The sequence below is a fragment of the Chiloscyllium plagiosum genome, unplaced genomic scaffold, assembly GCF_037043375.1.
Source record: "Chiloscyllium plagiosum isolate Xiang-an unplaced genomic scaffold, Cpla_swu_hap1 HiC_scaffold_20, whole genome shotgun sequence".
Taxonomy (NCBI): domain Eukaryota; kingdom Metazoa; phylum Chordata; class Chondrichthyes; order Orectolobiformes; family Hemiscylliidae; genus Chiloscyllium; species Chiloscyllium plagiosum.
This window is the reverse complement of record NW_028270158.1, coordinates 8,119,242-8,145,925: the sequence shown is the minus strand read 5'-3', so window position 1 is coordinate 8,145,925 and position 26,684 is coordinate 8,119,242. Positions and strand designations below refer to the sequence as shown.

Genomic DNA, 26,684 nt, shown 5'->3' with positions numbered 1-26,684 from the left:
AGTCAGCTGAATGTCAGTGATATTCTTCCAGTTGGAAATAGAATTTGTTGAATTTTGTCTTTGTAACAAGATGTTTGAGTTTTTGGGTCCTCTGACCCTGACAGCCAGAATTTTCTTTTGTGAGGGTTCAAGAGGAGAAACTACCACAGCTATCTCACTGTTACAGACACTTCCCAAGAGAACCATAGACATTTATAGAAGGGAAGGACGCCATTTGGAGATCTGTTGCTGAGTAGCTATCTGCCCAAATCTCACTTTCCAGTTCTACTACTTAACCAAATCCAGATTTTTGTTTTATAAATGTTTCTGCATCTATGACCCTTCAGGTAGCGAGTTCCAGATTCTAAAACAAATAATTGTACCCTTGAATCCCCTCCAAACCTCCCATACCTTACCCTAAATTCATGACCATCTGACATTGACCCCTCAATCAAGGGGAATGGTATCTTCCCTTATGCTCTATCTAGAATTCATCATTTTATGAATTCCAAATAGCTATCTCCTCAGCCTCCTGTCGGGGAAAAATAACTACCCCTCCCAATGCTTACTCATAACAAAAACTTCCCAGTCCAAGCAATACCCTCATATTTTCTTTGTATCTTCTTTAGTGCACTTACATCTTTCCTGGTGTGGTGACTAGCTGTGATCTAACTAGTAGTTAATACAATTCCAACACAACTTCTCAACTCTTACATTCTATGCCATAGCTAAAAAAAAAGGCAAGTATCCTGTATGCCTCTTTGGTCATCTAAATGCATGCTGATCAACCTTCAGGGATCTGTAGACATGCACTTCAAGGTCCCTCTGTTCTTCTACACTTCAATAATCTACTATTTATTGTGTATTACCCTGACATAACTCACAGGATCACTAACTTTATAGTCTGAACTCTATTTGTCACTGTTCTACCCAGCTGACTACTTTATTCCTATCTTTCTGCAGTCTACAGCTTTTTTCTTCATTATTGCCAATGTTTGTATGTATTGTCTCTAAACTTCTCAACCAAATCCTCACATTTGAATCAAATCCATCCACAACAAGCAAGGAATCCAGTATAGAGCCCTGTGGAATTTCACTGGAAACAGCCTTCCAGTCAAAAGAAAAAACATTTTTTTTTAGATTAGATTATTAGATTACATTACAGTGTGGAAACAGCCCTTCGGCCCAACAAGTCCACACTGACCTGCCGACGCGCAACCCACCCATACCCCTACATTTACGCCTTACCTAACACTACGGGCAATTTAGCGTGGCCAATTCACCTGACCTGCACATCTTTGGACTGTGGGAGGAAACTGGAGCACCGAAGGAAACCCACGCAGACACGGGGAGAACGTGCAAACTCCACACAGTCAGCCGCCTGAGGTGGGAATTGAACCCGGGTCTCTGGCGCTGTGAGGCAGCAGTGCTAACCACTGTGCCACCGTGCCGCCCACATTTATTGACCACTTCCCACCTCTGAACCAATTTCAGACCCAACTGGAGAGCGCAAGCTAACATTTCAAGTTTAGATAGAACATAGAACATTACAGCGCAGTACAGGTCCTTTGGCCCTCGATGTTGTGCTAACCTGTGTAACCAATCTGAAGCCCATTTAATTTAAACTATTCCATAGTCATCCATATATTTATCCAATGACCATGTAAACGCCCGTAAAGTTGATGAGTCTACTGCTGTTGCAGGCAGGGCACTCCTACCACTCTAGTTACGAAACTACCTCTGATATCTGTCCTATATGTATCACCCCTCAATTTAAAGCTTTGCCCCTCATGCTAGCCATCACTATCCATGGAAAAAGGTTCTCACTGTCCCCCCTATCTAATCCTGATTATCTTATATGTCTCAATTAAGTCACCCCTCGACCTTCTTCTAATGAAAACAGTCTCTAGTCCCTCAGCCTTTCCTTGGACCTTCCACCATACCAGGCAACATCCTAGTAAATCTCCTCTGAACCCTTTCTAAAGCTTCCACATGCTTCCTTTAATGCGGTGACCAGAACTGTATACAATATTCCAAGTGCGATCGCACCAGAGTTCTGTACAGCTGCAGCATGGCTCCGAAACTCAATCCCTCTACCAATAAAAGCTAACACAACGTATGCCTTCTTAACAACCTTGTCAACCTGGGTGGCAACTTTCAGGGATCTGTGTACACAGACATCGAGATTTCTCTGCTGAAGCTCTGAAGTCGTCATCTGGACTCAAAACATTAGTTTGTTCTCTTCCCACAGATGCTGCCTGACCCACTGATTTCCAGCATTTCTTGTTTCAAGCACAGTTTCCAGCATCTGCGGTAATTTCCTCCTTCAGAGCCAACTTGTCACTTTGTCTTGGATTGTATGATATTTTATTTGCATGACCAGTGTGCTATGCAGGACTTGATCAAAAGCCTGCTAACATCCATGTGGGCTACATCAAATGCACTACCCTTATCAACCCTTCTTGTTGCTTCCTCAAAAATTCTATCATATTAGTCAGACATAACTTTCCTTTAACAACCAATGTTGTTTGCGATTAATCTTCACAAAAAAGATTTAACCTGCCTCTAGAATTTTTCAGATTCTCAGAATCTTTTCTATAAGCAAGGTTAGGCTGACTGAACTGCATTTACTCAGTATATCCTTTTCTTCCTTATTAAACAGTGACAGAAAACTTGCAGCATGCAGCAGAGGAGTGGAGATGCCAGTATTGGACTGGGGTGGACAAAGTCAAGAAGTCTCATGACACCAATTTCTGGTCCAATAGGTTTATTTGAAATCACAAGCTTTCAGAGTGATGTTCCATCGGCAGGTGAAGTGGAGTGAAGCACACAGACACAGAATTTATAAGTGGAGAGATCATTGCAAGACAATTCCAGGCAATTAAGAGTGTCAAAAGATCGTACAACAAATGGTGTGAGTGGAGTGTAGACACTATCTTTTGACACTCTTAAGTTACTTGGAATTTTCTTGCAATGATCACTCCACCTGTAAATTTTGTGCCATGCAGGAGAGCCAGCCCCATAGCTATGGACTTGGCTATTTGAACTCTTCTTAAGTAGCAGACTATGGACCAAGAGTGAAATTGCACTGCTTGATGGCAGATTGCATGGCTACAAGGTAAGAAACAACTTGTGTAAACATGAAGTCATACAGCATGGAAAGAGATCCTTTGGTCCAACCAGTCCATGCCAACCATAATCCCAACTAAACTAGTCCCACTAGTGTATGGGCATCCCTACTACTCTTGAGTAAAGAAACTATCTCTGACATCTGTCCTATATCTATCACTCCAAACATTTCTTATTCATGTACTTATATAAATGTTTTTTAAAATATTGTAACTATATTTGCATCTACCACTTCAAAATAAAACCCTTATAACTACTGAAATGTAATGACTGTGAGAAATCTAGAAAGAAGACTGAGCTTCAGGATCAGCTGCAACATCCACATGACACTCAGTCCACCATTTTAGAAATTTAGAATAAATAACAAAGTGAAGCTGGTGTTGTGTACTGAACTAAAATTTGGAAAAACAATTTGTAACAGTGTGTCAAATTTGTCCAAACTTTGTGACAAAGTGTAACGGTGTGTTCCTGTTTCTGCAGTATTTTAAAATGCAATCGTAGGTAGGTCTTGGCTATATAGGACTTTTCTGGCATTTTTTTTCTGAACTTTATGCTGGCATTGCCTGGTCATGCTTGTTGATCATGGGAAGATTGATTGAGATTCTTACCCTTGCTCGTTCCAAACTTTTCCTTTGTTCATGGAATGCAGCTGGACTCTTCAATGCTGTGAACAGGTGACAAGGAAGAATTTAAATCAACAGGAAATGCCTGTTAGAGGAAATGTGGTAATACTTTCACAAGTAAAGGCAGTCAGACTTCTGACAAATGGCTTGCAACAAGACACTAAAAATACAGCACTTGGAACTAATAATCTGACTCATCAATTCTACCAGAACGGTGAATGCAATATACAGGGCATGTTACACACTGAAATATTTAACAATATTAACAAGTTCTGCAGTTCAGACATATTTACAGTGTCAATCAAAATATCAATTTCAATCATGCTATTAAGTATAAATGGTGCTCAAATTGCTAAGTAAAAAGAATTAAAGCAATTAGATAGAGCAGGCAAAAGAAATGTGTGACTGGTGAAAATCAGCTATAACGATGAGTTCAGGGCCTGGGGTAGGTGGAGTTGGGAGTACAGTCAGACTAGAGGTGAAGGGAACCTTAGGTGGAGACAGGCCCAGGTTCGGGGGCGGGGGAATCTATTTTATCCATTTCTCTGTCAGTCCCATCATTTTACAAAAAAAAAAAGAGATTAGGACCAGTATGTATTGAGTTCAAGACCGCAAATTGCTGTGAAAATGAAGGGTAAGGGTGGCATGATGTTAGAGAATAACAGTGGAATAGTGTTTTCCTGACTGGAGATCTGTGACCAGCATGTTTTACAGGGATCAGTGCTGGGTCCCTATTTGGAGAAAGTGGGGACTGCAGATGCTGGAAATCAGTCGGGAGTTGTGTGCTGGAAAAGCACAGCAGGTCAGGCAGCATCAGAGAAGCAGGAGAATCGATGTTTCAGGCATAAGCTCTATGCCCGAAATGTCTCCTGCTCCTTGGATGCTGCCTGACCTGCTGTGCTTTTCCAGCACCACACTCTTGACTGAAGTCCCTATTGCTTGAAACATAAATGGAAGAGAATGGGTGTGGCCTGATTAGTAAACTAGTGGATGGAGTGGGGGAGGAAAGCAGGTTAAGATTGGTTAGAGCACAGACAGATTGATTCTGGTTAGAACACAGGTAGATTCTAAACAAGGCCTAACACCTAAAATGCATCGTCTGATCAGAGATGTCACTCATGTATACAATGATAAAACCTTTAGTTATCTCAGAGCAGTGACTTGAATAACATTCTGGGATTTGCATTTTAATCAATCGAAACCTGCATTTCCGTTCTAACAATTAAAGATTTAAAGGGAGGGAGTCAGCCATTTTAGGGTTTGTTCAATACATTCACATCAGTTAGATGACCTTTTAATGTTTTTAACTTATAAATTCTGTGTTTGATGCCTCTGCATCAAAATTCCTGCTATTTATAATAGATTATATTATTTATAATCATAAATAGAAAGCAGGAATTTTCAGCAGTGCTTCGCCTGAGGCCCACTAAAGATATTACCTAGTAGGGTGACGAAACGCCCGGAAATGAACCTTCAAGCTCAGCGAACAAACCTACATCCAAAACCTCAACCTGAGCTACAAATCTTCTCAAAACTTCCAAGTCAAGTCTAACCAGGATTTTATAGAGCTGCAGCATAGACTCACAGCTCTTAAACTCAGTTCCCCGGTTAATAAAAGCCAAAACACCATATGCCTTAACAACCCGATCAACTTGGGTGGCAACTTTGAGGGATCTATGCACATGGACCCAAGATCCCGCTGTTCCTCCATACTGCCAAGAATCCTGTTTTTATCCCTGTATTCAGCATTCAAATTCAACCTTCCAAAATGAATCACTTCACATTTATCCAGGTTGACCTCTACCTGCCACTTCTCAGCCCAGCTCTGTATCCTGTCAATGTCTTGTGTAGCCTGCAACAGCCCTCGATACTATTTACAACATCACCGACCTTTATGTCATTGACAAACTTACTCAACCACCCTTCTGCTTCTTCATCCAAGTCATCTATAAAAACTACAAAGAGCAGAGGCCCAAGAACAAATCCCTGCAACACCACTGCTCACTGACCTCCAAGTGGAATATTTTTCATCCACTACCACTCACTCTCTTCTTTCTACCAAGCAATTCTGTACCCAGACAGCTAAATTTTCCTGTATCTCATATCTCCTAACTTTCTGAATGAGTCTACTGTGGGGAACCTTATGAAATACCTTCCTGAAATCCATATACACCAAATCCATTGCTTGACTTTCATCAACTTGTCTCATCACATCCTCAAAGAGCCCAATAAGGCTTTTGAGGCACGACTTGCCCCTCTGAAAGCCATGCTGACCATCTTTAATCAAACTGTGTCTTTCCAAATAGTCATAAATGCTATCTCTCAGAATCCTTTCCAGTACCTTGCTTACCACAGATGTTAAGGCTGACTAGTCTGTAATTCCCAGGGATTTCCCTATTCCCTTTCTTGAATAGAGGAACAACTTTCGCCTCCCTCCAATCATCCGGTACTACTCCCATGGAGCCTGAGGACACAAAGATTGTTGCCAGAGGCACAGCAATCTCATTCCTTGCTTCCCGTAGTAACCTTGGATATATCTGGTCGGGCCCTGGGGACTTATCCATCTTGATGCTTCCCAGAACCTCCGGAACATCCACTTTCTTAATACCAATCTGTTCAAGCCTATTAACCTGGTCCACTGTGTTCTCACTATCAATAAGATCCCTCTCTCTAGTGAATACTGAAGCAAAAAACTCATTTAGGGCCTCCCCTCCATCTTCAGACTCCAGGCACAAGTTCCCTCCACTATCCCCAATTGACCCTAGCCGCTCTCTCATCATTCTCTTATTCCTCACTTAAGTAAAGAATGCCTTTGGGTTTCCCTAACACTTTGTGCCAAGGCTTTTTCGTGCCCGTCCTATCTCTCCTCAGTCCATTTTTGAGTTCTTTCCTAGCTTCCCTGTAATCCTCTAAAACTGTAACAAAACCTGAATTTTTTAAAAAAATAAGCAACAGCTGAAATAAAAGAAACAGAGCCAAAAGGAAAGGAAAACATCCAGATCTGAAAGAAAGAAAATGTCCAGACCTTAAAGTCCCATCTCAATAAAGGTGTATGGAAGGTTGCGGGGCTGGAAATTATAGAGCTACAAAAGGGGCAAGACAAGCCAGGATTTAAGGTCAAGGAGTTTTGAATTGAAGTACTGCTTAAAAAGGAGACAACGTAAATTAGCATAGGGAATGATATGAGAATGAGATTTACTGCAAGTAATACAAAGGCAGGAGGTATTTGCATGACCTGAAGTATGTAGAAGGTAGAATGTGGGAAGCTGGTCCTGAAGTGCATTTGATATCAGTGCAGTAAACCACCAATTACATGCACTGGAAGGTCAGGGGCCATACTTTGAGTTTCCACTGAAAGTTCTTTCAGTTCTCTAAGTAAAAGCCACAAGATTCCATCTTGTGTCTGCTTTACATCATATAACTCATCCTCTGTAACTTTAACAAGTTTACACTTCTCAACAGTTCAAATATATACAGATGTAGAAACACACATTTGTTTAATTGCCCATCATCACAGTTTTAGCAGCAACTCATAGCTGCTACAGTTCACAAATGAAAGTTACTTATTAAAGATTGAAATCAGTTGGAAAGACAAAATAGGGATCTCCATGCATTCAGACCACCCTGATTAACTTTATAGATTAGCAACTCACTTACAGTAAAATATCCCTATCAGACATGAGCATGGTGCTGGAAAAGCACAGCAGGTCAGGCAGCATCCGAGGAGCAGGAAAGTCGATGTTTCGGGCAAAAGCCCTTCATCAGGGATGAGGCTGAGAGCAGAGGGAGTGGTGAAGCTGGGGGAAGGTAACAGAGTGCGATAGGTACATGGACGTGGGAGTCCCCCTCCATCGCACTCCCAGCTACCTTCCCCCTAGCCCCACCCCCCCCTCCCATTTATCTCTCCACCCCCTCGGCTCACAGCCTCATTCCTGATTAAGAGCTTTTGCCTGAAACGTCGACTATCCTGCTTCTCGGATGCTGCCTTACCTGCTGTGCTTTTCCAGCCCCACACTCTCAACTCTAATCTCCAGCATCTGCAGTCCTCACTTTCACCATCCCAATCAGACAATCTACTCACTTCCATTGGCCAACACTCTGAATGTATACTCTATGAATTATCTTGTCTAAGCATGTTTCTCTCTGCAATAGCTTCCCTGCTTCAAACAAAGACAGGTTTTTGATTTGTGACAAGTATTTGTTTACTTTTAACTGGATATCTGAGGTTTCACTTTCTCAAGTTGCAATTCAGAAATTAATATTAACAATGCTTCTTTAGAGAATGGCTAAAACTTTAGATTATAAAAGCAATATAAAACCAAGTATATTAGCTTTCTTGATCACAAACATTACATTAGCAGAATATTAAAAAGATATCTTTCAACAGGAAGCACTTACTTGAACTACATAGTTTAAATTGTTGCAGAATATGCACTTGTTTCCACCTGTGTACAGGACACAAGGAGATCCTATCTTGAAAAGCCTCCAAACTAGTAATTCTTTACATTAATAACCATTCCCTTTACTGCATTTATGTACACTGTCACATTATTCCACTTTTTTGATTTACTTACTAGATAGATACTTGATACACATGGCAGCAGCTCAGTCAGTTGGTCCACTTGGCAATACTAACTCAACTTTAAATCTGTGCCAACCGTTAGAACATTAGGCAATAATGTGAAACAGAAAATACTAACCACTGCTGAGTAAATCTCACAATCAAGTATAGTTCTTACTCAGTAGACATAACTCTGCATCATTTCCTATTAATCTGCTAACATCTGTAGCACTGCTACCATGGCAACGCAATGGATGGATAACCATACAAATGGCCAATAACCTTAGAAAAAGCCTTTTATCCTGTGAATAATGTGTTATTCGCATACACAACAATTCTAATTTTAAACAATATCATATTTTCTGAATGATTTATGGCCACACATTGAGGTGTTGACAATTATCTGATGGTAGTAGGTGATGGGTTCAGCCTGCATTTAGCACAAGTCACTAGCTTGCTAAAGGAGTTGAAGTCTGCCAGAGGAATGACTCCCTGGAGGCTCATTAAGGGACTGATTGCCACTTGAAGTTATTGCTAACATTCATTAAAGAGGTTGTATTGTAATTGGTTGCTACCACCTCCTGATCCCCCTTTAAATCACACATCATCCTGACTGCCCCTTCATAGACAGTGGGTCAAAAATCTGGAGCTCTTTGTCTACAGCACTGAGAGGGGACCTTCATCACGCAGACTGCACACACATGAACATATGAATTGGGAGCAAGAAAAAGTCAGAGATTTGTACAGCACAGATACCGATCTCTTTGGTACAACCTGTCCATGCCAACCAGATATTCCAAATTGATCTAGTCCCATTGCCAGCATTTAGCCCATATCCCTCTAAACGATTCCTATTCACGTAACCATCCAGATGTCTTTTAAATGTTGTAATTGTACCCGCCTTCATGCCCTGGAGTCTTGCATAGCAGCACAGTTGGACAAAAAAATGCAGAGCAAAAGGAAGTGACATTAAGAGAAATGACTAAAAGCTTGGTTAAAGATTCTGGTTTTAAGGACGATCTTAAAAATGGAGAGGTAGAAAGATTTCGGAAGGGCAATCTGGACAGTAGGCTACAAAATGAAGGCATGGTCACCAATGGTGGGGTGATGGGAATAGACAACACAAAAAGTAAGAGTTGGAGGTATGTAAGGTTCTTCAGGGTGGCAGAGACTACAACAACAGGAAAGGATGTGGCTGTTAAGAAATTTGAACACAAGGCTGAGAATCTTGGATTACATATTCTAAGTCAACGAGCAAAGGGGGAATGGTTAAGTAGGCCTTGCTGTGGGTTAGGATACAGGCAGCAGAATTTGAAATGAGTGATAGTTTTTGAAAACGAAGGACAAGAGAGAAGAGCATTGGAACAGTTGAGCCTGAGCTAACAAAGGAATGGATAAGACCTTTCGCAGCAGATGGGCTGGGGCTAGATTAGACACTGATGAGGTAGAATCACAATCTTTATGATTGAGGAGATATGGGGTCAGGGGTTCAGCTCAGGGTAAACGCAATGACAAGTTTGGCATAATGATATAATGACAGAGGAGAATAAAATTAGTAAATGAGGGCATATAGATCATGGAGGAAGCTAAAGATAAAGGCAAGATCTTTCGGAAAATAACATTGTGTAAAACAGGCTGCCTTTTGTAGTCAATGAAAAGAAAAGTCAGGAGATAAGACAGATGATCTTGTGAATCTGGTACATTTTCACTGTTTTCCAAAGTCCCCAAGTTTACCCCCAACTTTCGACTCTCCCAACTGACCAATAGAGTTAAAAGCAACAGAGAGATTTCAGGATCAGGATCAGAGTGAGAAGACTTTCAGTCCCTAATCCACAATTTGATACAAAGCTATCAGCTAGAGGTACATGGACAAAAGTGCTCACTTTTTGCACCACCCATTCTACACCTTCAATGACACCATATTTGAATGCTAAAGTCTTGGCAAAAGATAAATTACATTACCATAACTACCGAGATATTTTCTAATCAACCTGTTCGGAGATGTTGCTGCACATGTCTGCTGCAGATGGGACTTGAAGCCAGGCCTCCAGACCTAGTGGTAGGGACACTACCATTGCACCACAAAGGCCCAGAATAACTAATGAAGTTATGTTAAGACACGTTTTTCAGCTGTGTGGTTTTGCTATATTAGTTGAATATGTTTAGTGCTTTAGCATGAGAGGTACAAGTTTGACCCTTATACCTAGTTAAAAGGTCACAAACAGGCACCATTGAACTGTACCCCTGGTTCGTCATCCCAGTATAGTTATTTAAAATAATGTTCTGAGCATCAAATAAGCTAACACATAGAAAGGTAACCTGATATTCAAATGATGGTAAATTATTCATAAAGCCAAATGAATCTATTAACTTTTGAAAATCTGTTCTACACAATTAATTTGCAATAGGGAAGCCAAAGCTGTGCCATCAGAACTGTTCTACCAGGATTGGTCATATTGTTGGTTTTAATCTTTAATTCTTTTGTATTAGTAAAGCAGCACTGCTAATGAGAAATCTTTCATTTGACTGCATTACTAACTTAGCAAAAGGCCAGGATATTCAGGTTTACTTACATCACCAATCAACCATCTGAGGTACATACTGCTGGTGCTCAGAGCTGCAATGGTTTTCCAGAGTACTCACTAATATCTATCCTCTGAAATCCTTTAAAGAATGATTGCATGTGATTGTGCACTTTAATTGTTGCACCTTTTTTAAAAAAAAGACTTATGCACTATCTTGCAAACATGAAAGTTGTTTCATTTTAAAATCCCGTGGACTGGGAAAAACATCTGAGAAAGTTATGAAGCAGCCCTGCTCTGCAACCACAAACCAACATCCTCAATGGTTCAGTGAGAACCTGCAGGTTCTCAATTCACATATCACACAGGAAATAAATCAGACCTCGGGGCTGCGCGCATCCAAATGGAGGCTGCAACTTAAGTAGAAGATATATAGCAAAACTGAACAGTGTATGGGTTTTTGTTACGGAGAACAAACAGGAAGATGTGCAGAGTTTTAAATGTTTGCGGGATGTTTAAACTTAACAGATATATCACATTTAATGTTTTCGCAAGGAGTAAATATTAAGAGCTGCAATATTTGCATCAAGAGACTTAATTCACAAGGCTTGAAACGGAAAAGTTTTCAAGGCTATGGGCAAACGGATGAGAATAATTTGAGATATCTTTCAAAGATTCAGATCAAACAGGATGGGCTTAGTGGTCTCCTTCAACATTGGATGTTTCTATGAGCATAAGACATTATTAGCAGCTAATAGATTGAAGAACAATCACTGATTGCTTGTAGCCAGTGGCCACTTGAACTTAAAACAGCTGGATTTCTTTTAACAGCTCTTTTCCTTCCTGGCGCCACCAACCTTACTGAGGTTGCTGTAGACATCGCTGACACAATATGAATACCATGCATAGTTGCTGGCCAGAACGGTGTGACAAGCCTTATAATGGCAGCAAATATTTCTGAGGAAGGAACCTGAATGTTAACTCTGATTTTTCTTCACAGATGCTGCTTGACCTGGTGAGCTTTTCCAGCAATTTCTGTTTTTGTTTCTAGTTTACAGCTTCCACAGTTCTTTGGTTTTTATTTAACAAACATTTCTGTTGGTTTACAGAAAAAACTGGTACACATTACAAAGCCACCTACGTGAGAAACTCAGTCTGCCATGAACTGGGTTGCTTTACTAGTAGCTATAATCAAAAGTCAAAAGAATATCATATTCTATTTCCGGTTTCTGTATTTGCTTCTCTTTACAAACAATATAGTTTGTCGTATTTTAACATGATGATGTATTGTATTTTAAACTTCTATCTACCAAGATTGTATAAAGGTAACTCTTGGGCCACAGCATACTAAAGATACATTTGAGATTGGGGTTAAAATGCATAATTTGTGGCATAGCATTTGTAGGCAGTGGCCTGGATTTTAACACTGGTTGCCAAAACATTAAAGTATTCCATTAATTCAGCATTAAAATAAGTGGTGTAGTGGTGGTAGGTTCAACTGAGGCATTCAAAATATAATTGGATAATTATTTGGATGTGGGGATAAAGCATTGCATGAGGTAATGCTGTTCATTTGAAGAGGTGGCATGATGGGCTGATAACTTTCTCTGCACCATGATGATCCTTTATCAAACTGGCCATAAAAAGATTCTTTTCTCAGTTGAAAAGCCTTGAGTGCCCGGACATTCCTTGGTGGGGATTTATCTTGCCATTAACACTGCAACTATTGTAAGTGGCTGATTTGGGGGGAAAAAAAACACCCAGCTTTTAGAGCTCTAGAACCTATTTGTTTGAAATTTTCTAATAAACCTGTTCAGAGATATTATTACACACCTCTGAAAGAGGTGGGACTAGAACCCAGGACTCCTGGATCAGTGATAGGGACATCACCACTGCACCATGGGGGATCAAATCCACAGTTTTTAAACATGTTCACACATGTTATGATATATCTCTGGATCACGTGGGACTTGAAACTGGACCAGAAGTAGGGACACTGCTACCACATTAAAGAACCTTTCAAATGAGAAGGAAGAGATTCAAAAACCATGCCTTGAAAAAGGATGGAACCTTCATCTAGCACTTAAGACCCCTCAGCCATGCTACTGCTAGAACCGGTTGATTGCATGTGTCCTGGGCACAATCTGTGAAATGCATATTTTTGACTTTCATAAATTTGTGGTGGGGATGTGAACCCGATTTTCCATGTCAATAGCCTGGGCTTTTTGATTGCCAATTACTGTAACATTATCACCAGTCCATCATCATCCTTCCTCCATAAACCTGGTTGATTGTATATATTTTCTAATTAATCTATTCAGAGAGCTCTTAAGAAACTTGCTGATATAGAATCCTAGAGTCATATAGCATGGAAACAGATCCTTCGGTCCAACCAGGTGGAAGTGGGTACTGCAGATGCTGGAGATTAAAGTCAAGATTAGAGTAGTGCTGGAAAAGCACAGCAGGTCAGGCAGCATCCAAAGAGCAGGAAAATTGATGCTTTGGGCAAAAGCCCTTCATCATGTATCATTCCTGATGAAGGGCTTTTGCCCAAAACGTCAATTGTCCTGTTCCTGATCTGCTGTGCTTTTCCAGCACCACTAACCTTCGGTCCAAACAGTCTATGCCAACCACAGTCCCAAACTAATCAACACAATCCCACCTGCCCACGCTTGGCTCTTATCCCTCCAAACTTTTCTTAATCATGTACTTAACTGCCATATGTTTTCTAGTTTTAAAAAAAATTAACTTATGTTCCAATCGACTTGTTCAGTGAGTCCTTAAGAACCTGGTTGATACGTTTTCTACTCAACCTGTTCAGTGATATTATTACACACCTCTTGAACCTGAACCCCATGCCACAAAAACCTTATGAACTTGGTTAAAGATTACACTCTGAAAGAGAAATCACTGTCAGAGAACTATCTCAAATAAAACCAGTCATGTCTTTACTGGTTCACAAATGAAAGTCCTTATTCCCTTTAGGGAAGTACAAAAAGGTCAAATCCAACATATTCCTAAACGTGCCCAACAGACAGGAAGCAACAAATCCAGATTCTACACAAATCCTGGCAAACTAAGCACATTACAACATTTTAACCCTTTCCATTTCTACATGCCAAGGTATTGTGAAATAATATTGTCCACGACTTTACCTCCAAGATTCTTTTTTACATTTGACTTGTGAAGTTAGGATGAGGAAATCCAGATGTATTAGTTTCCCAAATGTTCTGCAATTTTTCTTCTGAATGTTCTCCTCACATAATCAGTCTGACTCTCATACTGGGTGCCTGTTGGACAGGAATGGCCACAGGACAAAGACCAACTTAGTTGGGAGCAAGTAAGGGTGAAAGTGAGGTCTGCAGATGCTGGAGATCAGAGCTGAAAATGTGTTGCTGGAAAAGCGCAGCAGGTCAGGCAGCATCCAGGGAACAGGAGAATCGATGTTTCGGGCATTCCTGAAGAAGGGCTTATGCCCGAAACGTCGATTCTCCTGTTCCCTGGATGCTGCGTGACCTGCTGCGCTTTTCCAGCAACACATTTTCAGCAAGTAAGGGTGCTCAATTGTGAAGCAGCTTTATGTTATATATATGTTTACAAGTTTCTGGAGGCCCGAGGTTGATCAACTGTGGTTAAAAGCTCAGTCTCACTAAGACGAGTAATTGACAAATTTGCCCCCCTTCCAGCCTCCATTAAAATGAGAAGTAAATGATGGGCATTCCTGATCAGGTTTCTAGCTCTACAACCTTTCACTCAAACCAAACCAACTCATTTAGGAGGTCAGAAGTCTCACAACAATAGGGTATAGTCCAACAGGTTTATTCAAAATCACAAGTTTTCAAAGCGCTGCCCCTTCATCAGGTGAAGTGAAGAAAAGCATACGGATATGGAATTTATAGGCATACACTGAATTTATAGGCAGAGAGATCAATGAAAAGAGATCAAAATATCATACAACGTGTGAATGGAGTATCGAATAATAAGTCTCTACAGGTGATCGAAAGTGTCAGACAGTGTGTGAGTAAAGTATCAACAGTTGAACAGTAAGTGAAGGGGATGACCTATAGTCCAAGTACTTGATATGGAGGTACCGGTGCTGGACTGGGGTGGACAAAGTTAAAAATAACAACGCCAGGTATAGTCCAATAAGTTTATTTGGAAGTACTAGCTTTCACAGCACTGCTCCTTCATCAGGTAACTAGATAATTACAAAGAAATAAAAACAAAATGATGCTGAGACAAACCAAATTGCTGGAATAACAGGATAGGTATAAGAGTGGCATGCCGAGTATCTAACCAAAATAACAAGTAATCCAAAACTGTACAAACTAATTAAAGGAGGTTGCAACAATCACCAGTTCCAACGTGCCACAGTGAAAAACTGCAAAGACCTCCTCAAAAGACAGATATAGGACACGAGTGATAGAGTACCCTTCGTCGTCCAGTACCTCTCCAGAACAGAGAAACTACGTCATGTTCTTCACACTTTCAACAGGTCATCGATGACGATGAACATCTTGCCAAGATCATCCCTATGGCCCCACTTCTCACCTTCAAACAACTGCCAAACCTGAAGCAGACCATCCATTTGCAGCAAACTACCCAGCCTTTAGGACAACATCGATCACAAAACCACACAATCCTGCCATGGCAACCTCTGCAAGCCACGTCAGATCATTGACATGGGTACTACCACCACACCATCCACCACATACACGGCGGATACTCATGTGACTTGGCCATTGTTGTCGTTCTCATAAACTGCAGGCGAGGATGCCCCAAGGCATGGTATATTGCCGAGACCATGCAGACACTACGGCAAGAGGTGAATGGACACTGCGCAACAATCGCCAGACAGGAACATTCCCTCCCGGTTTAGGGAACACTTCAGTGGTCAAGGACATTCAGCCTCCGATCTACGGGTAAGCATTCTCTAAGGCAGCTTTCAAGATACACAACACAGAATCGCCAAGCAGAAACTAATAGCCCAGGTTCTGCATCCATGAAGATGGTCTCAAATGTGATTTTGGGTTCATGTCACATGACACCTAACCCCACCATACTGTTCTGTACCTGCAAAAACATTCCTTACTGTCTTGTTTTAATACCTTCACCCTGATAGCTGTTATGGTCTCACTACCTTAATTAGTTTGCACAGTTTTGGATTACTTGTTACTTTGGTTAGATGCTCAGCATGCAATTCTTATACCAATCATGTTATCCTGGCCATTTGGTTTCCCTCCAGCAGCACCTTGTTTTTAATTTGTTGTAATTATATCTCTGCCTCAATTAATTGGATTCTAGGTCACCCATTCATTTGTAATTCAGTTGTTGACACTTTACTCACACCATCTGACACTTTTGATCACCTGCAGAGACTTATTGTTCGACCCTCCACACACACTATTTTCATGAGCTTTCGATCTCGCTGCTTATAAATTTTGTTTCGGAGATGCCGGTGTTGGACTGGGGTGTACAAAGTTAAAAATCACACAACACCAGGTTATAGTCCAACAGGTTTAATTGGAAGCACACTAGCTTTCGGAGCAACGCTCCTTCATCAGGTGATTGTGGAGGGCTCGATCGTAACACAGAATTTATAGCAAAAATTTGCAGTGTGATGTAACTGAAATTATACATTGAAGAATTGATTGTCTGTTAAGCCTTTTCGTCTGTTAGAATACAGTGATAGTTTCACTTCTTTCATGTGTAAATCACAAAACCCTTTTTTTTTAAAGTTGCATTCTCGGGTTAGCTGTTAACATATTGTCTAGCTATCACCATTGTTAACAGCTAACCCGAGAATGCAACTTTAAAAAAAAAGTTTTGTGATTTACACATGAAAGAAGTGAAACTATCACTGTATTCTAACAGATGAAAGGCTTAACAGACAATCAATTCTTCAATGTATAATTTCAGTTACATCACACTGCAAATTTTTGCTATGAATTCTGTGTTACGTTTGAGCCCTCCACAATCACCTGATGAAGAAGCGTCGCTCCGAAAGCTAGTGTGCTTCCAATTAAACCTGTTGGACTATAACCTGGTGTTGTGTGATTTTTAACTTTATAAATTTTGTGCCTGTGTTCTTTTCTTCACTTCACCTGACAAAGGGACAGCACTGGAAAACTTGTGATTTCAAGTACCACAACTTGCAAGATGGAGATAATTTTGGGAGCTGATGGTTAAAATTATGTCGAGATGTCAGTGTTGGACTGAGGTGGGCAAGGTCGAAGTCACACAACTTGGTGTTGTGTGACTTCGACCTTGCCCACCTCAGTCCAACACTGACATCTCGACATAATTTTAACCATCAGCTCCCAAAATCATCTCCATCTTGCAGGTCTAGGGCAGTTCCACCAGAAACAAGAGACCATTCAGAATCTTAAATGTCACTGAAACAGCATTCCTGTGATATTTTGGCCATAATGAATGCATCACACAGACAGTGCAGAAGGTTTTCTAAAATCACAAAGGGATTGTGATCAAATAGGGCAATGGGCTAAAAAATGACATATGAGTTCAATCTGGATAAATGCGAGATATTGCATTTTGGTACAACAAACATGTTTTCATAAAGCAAGTTTTATTGAATGCAGAAAAAATGTCTGAATTAAGTTAAAATTAGCCTAGTAGATGTATTGAAATATCATAGAAGAATAATGAAAACTATGAACTGTGCCCAAGTTAACACTTAATTACTAGATGGAACCATAAGGTCAAATATTTTATAATCTTGGAAAGAAAACTTCCTGGCCATTTCAAGCTGTTTACTACCATATGAACAATTCAAACACCCCCTCAGACTGGCAAGGCTCGGAATTCACTCTCAACTGAACATTGCTAAAATATTCAAAATGTTTGTGTAGATTACTAATACCAATTCATTTTATTTAAGTAAAAGAGAGCTATATTGGATTTTTGCATTCTGAAATAAACAAAAACAGAAAATTCTGGATAACTCAAAATGTCTGGCAGCATCTGTGGACCAAAAAACAGAGCTGACATTTTAAGTCCACTAACCCTTCATCAGAATTGAAAATAGGTAGGAAATGGTGGTATTTATGCTGATGAGGAGCTTGGTGGGGAGTGGGAGGTAACAATATGGGAAAGGTGAGAGTTTATACTTTAAAAAAAGATTTGTTGGCTGGATCTCTTTTCCTCTGAAAATGGATCTAAAAAGGGCCTTTAAAATTATGAAATATTTTAATTAAGTGGATAAAGAAAAATGTGTTCTATTATGGGGAACAGCGTATCTAGAGGCCATCAATAAAAGACAGTAACCCTGAAATCCAATAGGCAATTCTGAAGCAATGTCTTCATCCAAAAAGTGATGAGGATGTGGTACTCAGTGGCACAGGGAGTGACTGATGTGAACAGTAGAGATGCAGTTAAGTGGAAGTGAGCCAAACTGAGAAAAGAGACAGAGACGCTTATGATGATGGATTTAAATGTGAAAAGAGGGGGAGGGCTTGACTTTAAGCTGTACACCCAAATGGTCTGTTTCTCTGCCTTATTTCTTATGTAAATATAACAAACTTTATTTTAACCAGCACCTTACAAGAGACACTCTATAAACTGGCAGAAATTAAAACATCTACTAGAAATTTACTGTATTATCACGATCTCCGTGATGTGCAAATACTCAGATGAGGATGTAAGTGAGAAGGCTCTCTGCCAGTAAGTTTTATTCAAGTGATTCATGCTGTAAATAAAGTATAACAGTGATGTGTATACTCCTTGCAATTATGTCTCTATTACTTAGTATGTGTTCTTACATTGATTAAATGAACCTCTTGGTCAACTTGTACACTCCTGGCCCCATAGGTGCTGGTTAAGAAAAGGTTTGCTGAACCACAAGAGACAGAGATTAAACATCGTCTAATGAAAAGAAAATTCAAACAGACATAGCAAAGGAACGTAAAATGCACCATTCACGGTTAAGTAGAGATGGGGAGGGAGGTGCAAAGAACAGATGGGCAGACCTCTCTATTCTATACTGGATTATTGCTTTGCCCCTTTTTCATAAATCGTATGAAGGGCCTGATGAAGCGCTTATACCTGAAACATGGATTCTCCTGCTCCTCGGACCTGCTGTGCTTTTCCAGCACCACACTCTTGACTCTGAATAGTGGGTTTGATAGGGTGCTGGAATGACTATCCAGTTCTCAGTCAAGAGAAGGTTTCAGATACGCTACTTGCTCTAATGCCAGAAAATTAAAGTATCAAAGGTGGTCTTCAGAATAGGTGAATGGAATCAAAAACGTACTCAAATGCTTCATAATTCTGTGCATTTGCATGATCAACCCTTATCCCAACCCCTGTGTATACAGCTTTTATTCAAGTTTCAGCTGTATGGATTTGAATTACATCTGAACATATACAGGATTTTGAGAGGACTGTATATGGTGAAGACAAAAGATGAATTTTCCTCTTGTCAGGAAAACTAAAACAAGGAGCATAGTTTAAGATTACGGCGGCATGGTGGCTCAGCAGTTAGCACTGCTGTCTCACAGCGCCAGAGACCCGGGTTCAATTCCCGCCTCGGGCAACTGTCTGTGTGGAGTTTGCACATTCTCCCCGTGTGGGTTTCCTCCGGGTGCTCCGGTTTCTTCCCACAATCCAAAGATGTGCAGGTCAGGTAAATTGGCCATGCTAAATTGCCCATAGTGTTAGGTGTAGGGGAATGGGTCTGGGTGGGTTGCTCTTCGGAGGGTCGGTGTGGACTTGTTGGGCCAAAGGGCCTGTTTCCACACTGCAGGGAATCTAAAAAAAAAAGAAAGAGGTCTTCACCTTAAGACAAGCAGAAGAGATTTATTTTCTCTCTGTGGGTCATAAGTGTGTGGAATTCTTTTCCCCAGCGAAGGCTGGGTCTTTGAATATATTCAAGACTGAGTTAGATAAAGTTTGATGAAGGGGAATGAGCTTGAAGGGCCAAATGATCTATTGCAGCTACAAGAACAAACTACTGGAAGAGCTCAGCAGGTCTGGCAGCATCTGTGGAGAGAAATCAGAGTTAATGTTTTGGGTTGAGTTGAGCTTTTCCAGCAATTTCTGTTTTTGTTTCTGATTTACAGCATTCACAGTTGTTTAGGTTTCAGCTTATTGCAGCAGCTAGGCTCCATGTTTCTAGGTTCCTACTTGAGGTTGTACATTTTCTGATCACAAATCACCAATTACATAATAATGGTATAGATATAGGATTGATCATATTGACATGTATATTGCAAAAAAGAACCACGGACGAAACAATACGCCTACTTATGTTAGTTCAGCAACTTCTGAATATCATCATGCAATCACTCACTATTTTCAGCTTTCAACATATTAAAATTATCGATAACAGTTGAGTTGAATAGTTTTGTACCTACACATCCTTCAGCTGTACAAACAATAAGGAAACATGAAATATAGAAATTTGTCACTTATGAGTTTGGAAGATATTTCTGAATTAAAACTATATCCCGGCACTATCCAAATTGTAATAATGACACCTTTGGGAATAAACATTATAACAAATTACATGTTGAGTGTTAAATTCTAGGGATGATTTGGAGCTGCCGGTGTTGGACTGGGGTGCACACAGTTAAAAATCTCACAACATAGGTTATAGTCCAACAGATTTAATTGGAAGCACACTAGCTTTTGGAGCACCAATCCTGAGGAAGGAGCGTCGCTCCGAAAGCTAATGTGCCCAGCTCCTTTTCCACCTATCCACTCCACCCTCTCCTCCCTAACCTATCACCTTCATCTCCTTCCCCACTGACCTATTGTACTCTATGCTACTCTATCCCCACCCCCACCCTCCTCTAGCTTATCTCTCCACGCTTCAGGCTCTCTGCCTTTATTCCTGATGAAGGGCTTTTGCCCGAAACGTCGATTTTGCCTGTCCTCGGATGCTGCCTGAATTGCTGTGCTCTTCCAGCACCACTGATCCAGAATCTGGTTTCCAGCATCTGCAGTCATTGTTTTTACCTCGTTGATTTTAACCCTACTGTGAATCCTCTTGCAAGGATGCCTGCCTTGAAGAAGTTTTCCTCCTCTCTCGACAAGAATCTCAGGGAGTCTCTCTCCCACTGCAACTCCCAGGTCATTTCCTCAGCCCTGAAGCTCTTCAACCATGTCCTGAAACAAACTCGCTATCACAGCCACATTTGCTTCCTCAGTGCCTGTCTCCGTAACCAACTCATCCCACACGGACTCCGGACCACCTTTAAACCAGCAGAGTTCGGACCCGAACAGGACAAACAGTACAGACTACAGATTCAAAAACACCAGCAACGGTTCTCCATCAAGATCCTCCGCTCCACGCTTGCAGCAATGCGCCGGTACCTAACCTCTCTACAGTCTGCCCTGCCTCAGCTGAGGGCCACACTCTCTCAGAATTGCAAAGAACTCACTCTGTACTACATCCTCAGGAGAATTCATACTCTCAACAAACAGTATTTCAATTCAATCTCAAACATCAAAAACTAAGTACAACAAACTTTTATCTACCCACCCCCATAACCAGCGCTCCTCGAACATTCCAGAAGATTCCCCTGGCCTCGGAAACACCATTAGCCATGCGGCTGATGCACCAACAACCCACACGCTGATTGATGATGTCACTTCTGCCCCCATCATGGCCACTCCCACAGCCACTTCCGGCCCTCACAGCCGATGCCACACGCTCAGTGACTTCCGCCACCCCTACTGTCGTGTCTGCCACCACTTCCATCCCCACCAACGCCACTCACCTGCATTCTGCTGACACGCCCCCCCACAGACCCCACTGTCACTATCCCCACCCCCCAGAACCCCGAGGGGAACACTACCCCTGCTCATGACTCTACCCCCATTCCCCCCACCATCACACCCACTCCAGGTACTAGCTCCGACCCCACTCCCAGCTCTACACCCACACCAGCTCCCAGCTCCCAGCCCTGCCGAGTTTTCACCATCCCCCCAGACCTCCCCCTCACTGAGGACGAACGATCAGTCCTCAGCAAAGGACTCACCTTCGTCCCCCTCCGTCCACGCATCAATGAATTTAATACACACCGTGACATCGAACAATTCTTCCGTCGCCTCCGCCTCCGAGCTTACTTTCACAATCAGGACTCCCGCCCACCTTCCGAGGACCCCTTCGCCCACCTCCAACACACTGCATCCACCTGGACACCCCGTGCTGGCCTATTACCTGCCCTCGACCTCTTCATTTCCAACTGCCGCCGGGACATTAACCGCCACAACCTGTCGACCCCTCTCCCCCACTCCAACCTCTCACCCTCACAACGCGCAGCCCTCCAATCCCTTTGCTCCAATCCTGACCTCACCATCAAGCCAGCGGACAAAGGGGGCGCAGTGGTAGTCTGGCGCACTGACCTCTACATCGCTGAAGCCAAACGCCAACTCGAGGACACCTCTTCCTACCGCCCCCTTGACCATGACCCCACCCCCCATCACCAAACCATCATCTCCCAGACCATACAGAACCTCATCACTTCAGGAGATCTCCCACCCACAGCTTCCAACCTCATAGTCCGGGAACCCCGCACTGCCCGGTTCTACCTCCTTCCCAAGATCCACAAGCCTGACCACCCTGGCCAACCCATTGTCTCAGCATGCTCCTGCCCCACTGAACTCATCTCTACCTACCTCGACACTGTCCTATCCCCCCTAGTCCAGGAACTCCCCACATACGTTCGAGACACCACCCACGCCCTCCACCTCCTCCAAGACTTCCGTTTCCCCGGCCCCCAACGCCTCATCTTCACCACGGATATCCAATCCCTCTACACCTCCAACCGCCATGACCAGGGCCTCCAAGCCCTCCGTTTTTTCCTCTCCAGACATTCCCAACAGTACCCCTCCACCGATACTCTCATTCGTTTGGCCGAACTGGTCCTGACCCTTAACAATTTCTCCTTTGAATCCTCCCACTTCCTCCAGACCAAAGGGGTAGCCATGGGCACACGTATGGGCCCCAGCTATGCCTGTCTCTTTGTTGGCTACGTAGAGCAGTTGATCTTCCGTAATTACACCGGCACCACTCCCCACCTCTTCCTCCGCTACATTGATGACTGCATTGGCGCCACCTCGTGCTCCCAGGAGGAGGTTGAGAAATTCATCAACTTCACCAACACATTCCACCCTGACCTTAAATTTACCTGGACCATCTCTGACACCTCCCTCCCCTTCCTGGACCTCTCTATCTCCATCAGTGACGACCGACTTGACACTGACATTTTCTACAAACCCACCGACTCCCACAGCTACCTGGATTACACCTCTTCCCACCCTACCTCTTGCAAAAATGCCATCCCGTATTCCCAATTCCTCCGCCTCCGCCGTATCTGCTCCCAGGAGGAGCAGTTCCACCATAGAACATACCAGATGGCCTCCTTCTTTAGAGACCGCAATTTCCCTTCCCACGTGGTTAAAGATGCCCTCCAACGCATCTCGTCCACATCCTGCACCTCCGCCCTCAGTTCCGACCCCTCCAACCGCAACAAGGACAGAACGCCCCTGGTGCTGACCTTCCACCCTACCAACCTTCGCATAAACCAAATCATCCGCCGACATTTCCGCCACCTCCAAACAGACCCCACACCAGGGATATATTTCCCTCCCCACCCATCTCCGCCTTCCGCAAAGACCGTTCCCTCCGTGACTACCTGGTCAGGTCCACGCCTCCCTACGACCCACCGTCCCATCCTGGCACTTTCCCCTGCCACCGCAGGAACTGTCAAACCTGTGCCCACACCTCCTCCCTCACCTCCATCCAAGGCCCTAAAGGAGCCTTCCACATCCAAAGTTTTACCTGCACATCCACTAATATCATTTATTGTATCCGTTGCTCCCGATGCGGTCTCCTCTACATTGGGGAGACTGGGCGCCTCCTAGCAGAGCGCTTTAGGGAACATCTCCGAGACACCCGCACCAATCAACCAAATCGCCCCGTGGCTCAACATTTCAACTCCCCCTCCCACTCCGCCGAGGATATGGAGGTGCTGGGCCTCCTCCACCGCTGCTCCCTCACCACCAGACGCATGGAAGAAGAACGCCTCATCTTCCGTCTCGGAACACTTCAACCCCAGGGCATCAATGTGGATTTCAACAGTTTCCTCATTTCCCCTTCCCCCACCTCATCCTAGTTTCTAACCTCCAGCAACTCGACTTGTCCGGACTTGTCCGACCTGCCCAGCTCCTTTTCCACCTATCCACTCCACCCTCTCCTCCCTGACCTATCACCTTCATCTCCTTCCCCACTGACCTATTGTACTCTATGCTACTCTATCCCCACCCCCACTCTCCTCTAGCTTATCTCTCCACGCTTCAGGCTCTCTGCCTTTATTCCTGATGAAGGGCTTTTGCCCGAAACGTCGATTTTGCCTGTCCTCGGATGCTGCCTGAATTGCTGTGCTCTTCCAGCACCACTGATCCAGAATCTGGTTTCCAGCATCTGCAATCATTGTTTTTACCTTTTTGCTTCCAATTAAACCTGTTGGAGTATAGCCTGGTGTTGTGTGATTTTTAAAATTCTAGGGATGTTTTATTACTTCAGTAGAATGGTGCCTAAAAGTTGGTTTCAAAACCTTATTGTCTCTTTTAAGGAGATCATCTTTATATCTTCTTATAGAAGGGGTGCAAAATCTGTAGTTCATAAATTCACAAAAAATTCTTACGTGGCATAATTCCCTGGTCCACCAGTTGTTCTCGTGTCCTTCTCTGCTGCAGCTTTAATTGCAGTACTGCAGGGGGAGGAAGGAAAAACAGAACAATCAATATAGATAAAGTGACCTGTGATAACATACGTACAATGCATCAATGGTAAGGCATATGGCAAGTTGAATGATTTCCGTTTCTCTAAATAACTCACATAGTGACAATTCTCAGATGATGATTAATCAGACCATGTTATACAAGTCAATACATGTGTCGGAGTGATAGCATCCATTTTTAACAATCAGTAGAGTTCCTATTATAACAATCAGATTACAGTCCTATATCCCTTACATGGCATTCTGTTTCAGAACTGGAAAGAATTTCATAGCTTGTTTAATTCCTACAATCAATGTGCACAAGGCAAGGATCCCACACAATTCAGAGAAAAGTTGACTTTTTTTTCATACAAAGTTAACTGTTACAAATTTTGCTGAATATAGTTCAGCTACCATTTAGAGTTTCAGTTTAAAATGTCATCTAATTCAACAGCACTCTCTCAGCATGCTGTCACATCTTATCTTCTATGTATCAGTCTCCAGACTGGGACTTCAACCGATAGCCTGACTGAGTGCCAAAAATCTTGGTTGAAAAAAATGCAATGATACTACAAATGACAGAAATTCAGTGGCAATTAAAGTGCTCAATAATGTTTGTATTATTAAAGAGGCAACTTAAATCATGGCTCTGTGGTTAATTCTCATGAGTCTGAACAGAAGGATTTTGTAAATGGGTATTTAAACGATTTTGTTTATTAGTAACTATGCAGTGATAGTTGCTGAAAGAATATTTGCAGAGTTGTGTCTAATTTTCTGAAGTGCATGAAACCCAACTGTTAAAAGTTTGAACAGTAAACCAGTTATACTTTGTTCATACATGGAGCAGATCACACTAAAAATTGCATCTCACTTTGCATACTTGCTCTGTTGGCTTGTGATCGTGCCCACTAGAGCCATCCAAGATCATTTGGGTAAACTTACTGTTATCTAACATTTTTAAGATTTTAGTCTAAGTTGCTAGTACTAAGTGGGGAAGGATGTCCACACAATGTCTTCAATAAAAATGAGGCTCAGTCTTGTAAAACCAAATAAATTTATTACATAGCATGTAGTAGTTATATAACAATGGATTTTCAGTCAAGTCCTTTCTAAGGCCTCAGGCTATGCTTAAGAGTAAGTACACATTAAAGTTAGCAAATAGACATGGTATTTAGAGCATATAATTGTAGGTAACTCATGTAGGTACACACAGGTTAGTTCCAGTGAAGAACAATCCTCTGTAGCCTTGTAGACAGAGTTTATCTTTGGATGTCAGATACTGTCTTATACAAAAATGTGCATTCTCAGTGAATACAGTTGAGAGAGTACTGGTGAGATACAAAATAATTAGGGATTCAAAAGTTAGTCACCCAAAATGAATGTGCCATTCCTGAACTTAAGATTTCTAGATTTTTGAAAATAATTGGAAGAACAACAGAATAGAATAGAATCTCTAAAGCATAGAAACAGGTCATTTGGCCCATTGGGTTAAACACCAATTCTCTGAACAGCATCCCACCCACACCCAAAAGCCCAACATATCTTGTAATGCTGCATTTCCCATGGCTAATCCACCCAGGCTGCACATTCCTGAGTATTATGGGCAATTTAGCCTGGCCAATCCACCTTCCTTGCACATCTTTGGATTGTGGGAGGAAACCGGAGCACCTGGTGGAAACCCATGCAGACACTGGCAGAATGTGCAAATTCCACACAGACTGTCACCCAAGGGTGGAATCGAACCCGGATCCTTGGTGCTGTGAGGCAGCAGTGCCAAGCACTGAGCCACCATGCTGTTGCTTGACAACTGCTAGTATCGACCACAAAAAAAACTCAGAATTCTTTGCAAAATGAAACATCAAGATTAATTTTTAAGTTACTATACAATATTCATCTTCTCAAACTGATGTAATAAGTTTAGGAAAATAAAAGTTCTTGCACCAGCCTTTGTGCTTTCCTGTTTTGTGAAACTCCTGTTTAATCACAATTTTTTGCAATGTTTCAGGAGGTTGCAATTAAACCAGTTCTTCCATATTCAATAGCTTATCAATTTTCAATAAATAGGAGAGATGTTTGTACACCAGCACAAATTGAATTAAAAGCCAATTTGAATTGAGAAATATTA

General features: G+C 42.1%; 1 protein-coding gene across 11 annotated transcripts in view; it reads right to left on the bottom strand.

Annotated features, from left to right (window-relative positions):
- The window catches only part of mrtfba (myocardin related transcription factor Ba), a 240,623-nt gene that overhangs the window by 50,572 nt on the left and 163,367 nt on the right, over positions 1 to 26,684 (bottom strand). For all 11 annotated transcript variants that reach the window (XM_087997621.1, XM_087997624.1, XM_087997620.1 and 8 more), the window contains 2 exons: positions 24,485 to 24,550; positions 3,717 to 3,772 (listed from right to left, as the gene is read on the bottom strand). In XM_087997621.1, coding sequence (XP_087853747.1) covers positions 3,717 to 3,772; positions 24,485 to 24,550 — 122 coding nt within the window. The remainder of the gene's footprint in view (positions 1 to 3,716; positions 3,773 to 24,484; positions 24,551 to 26,684) is intronic.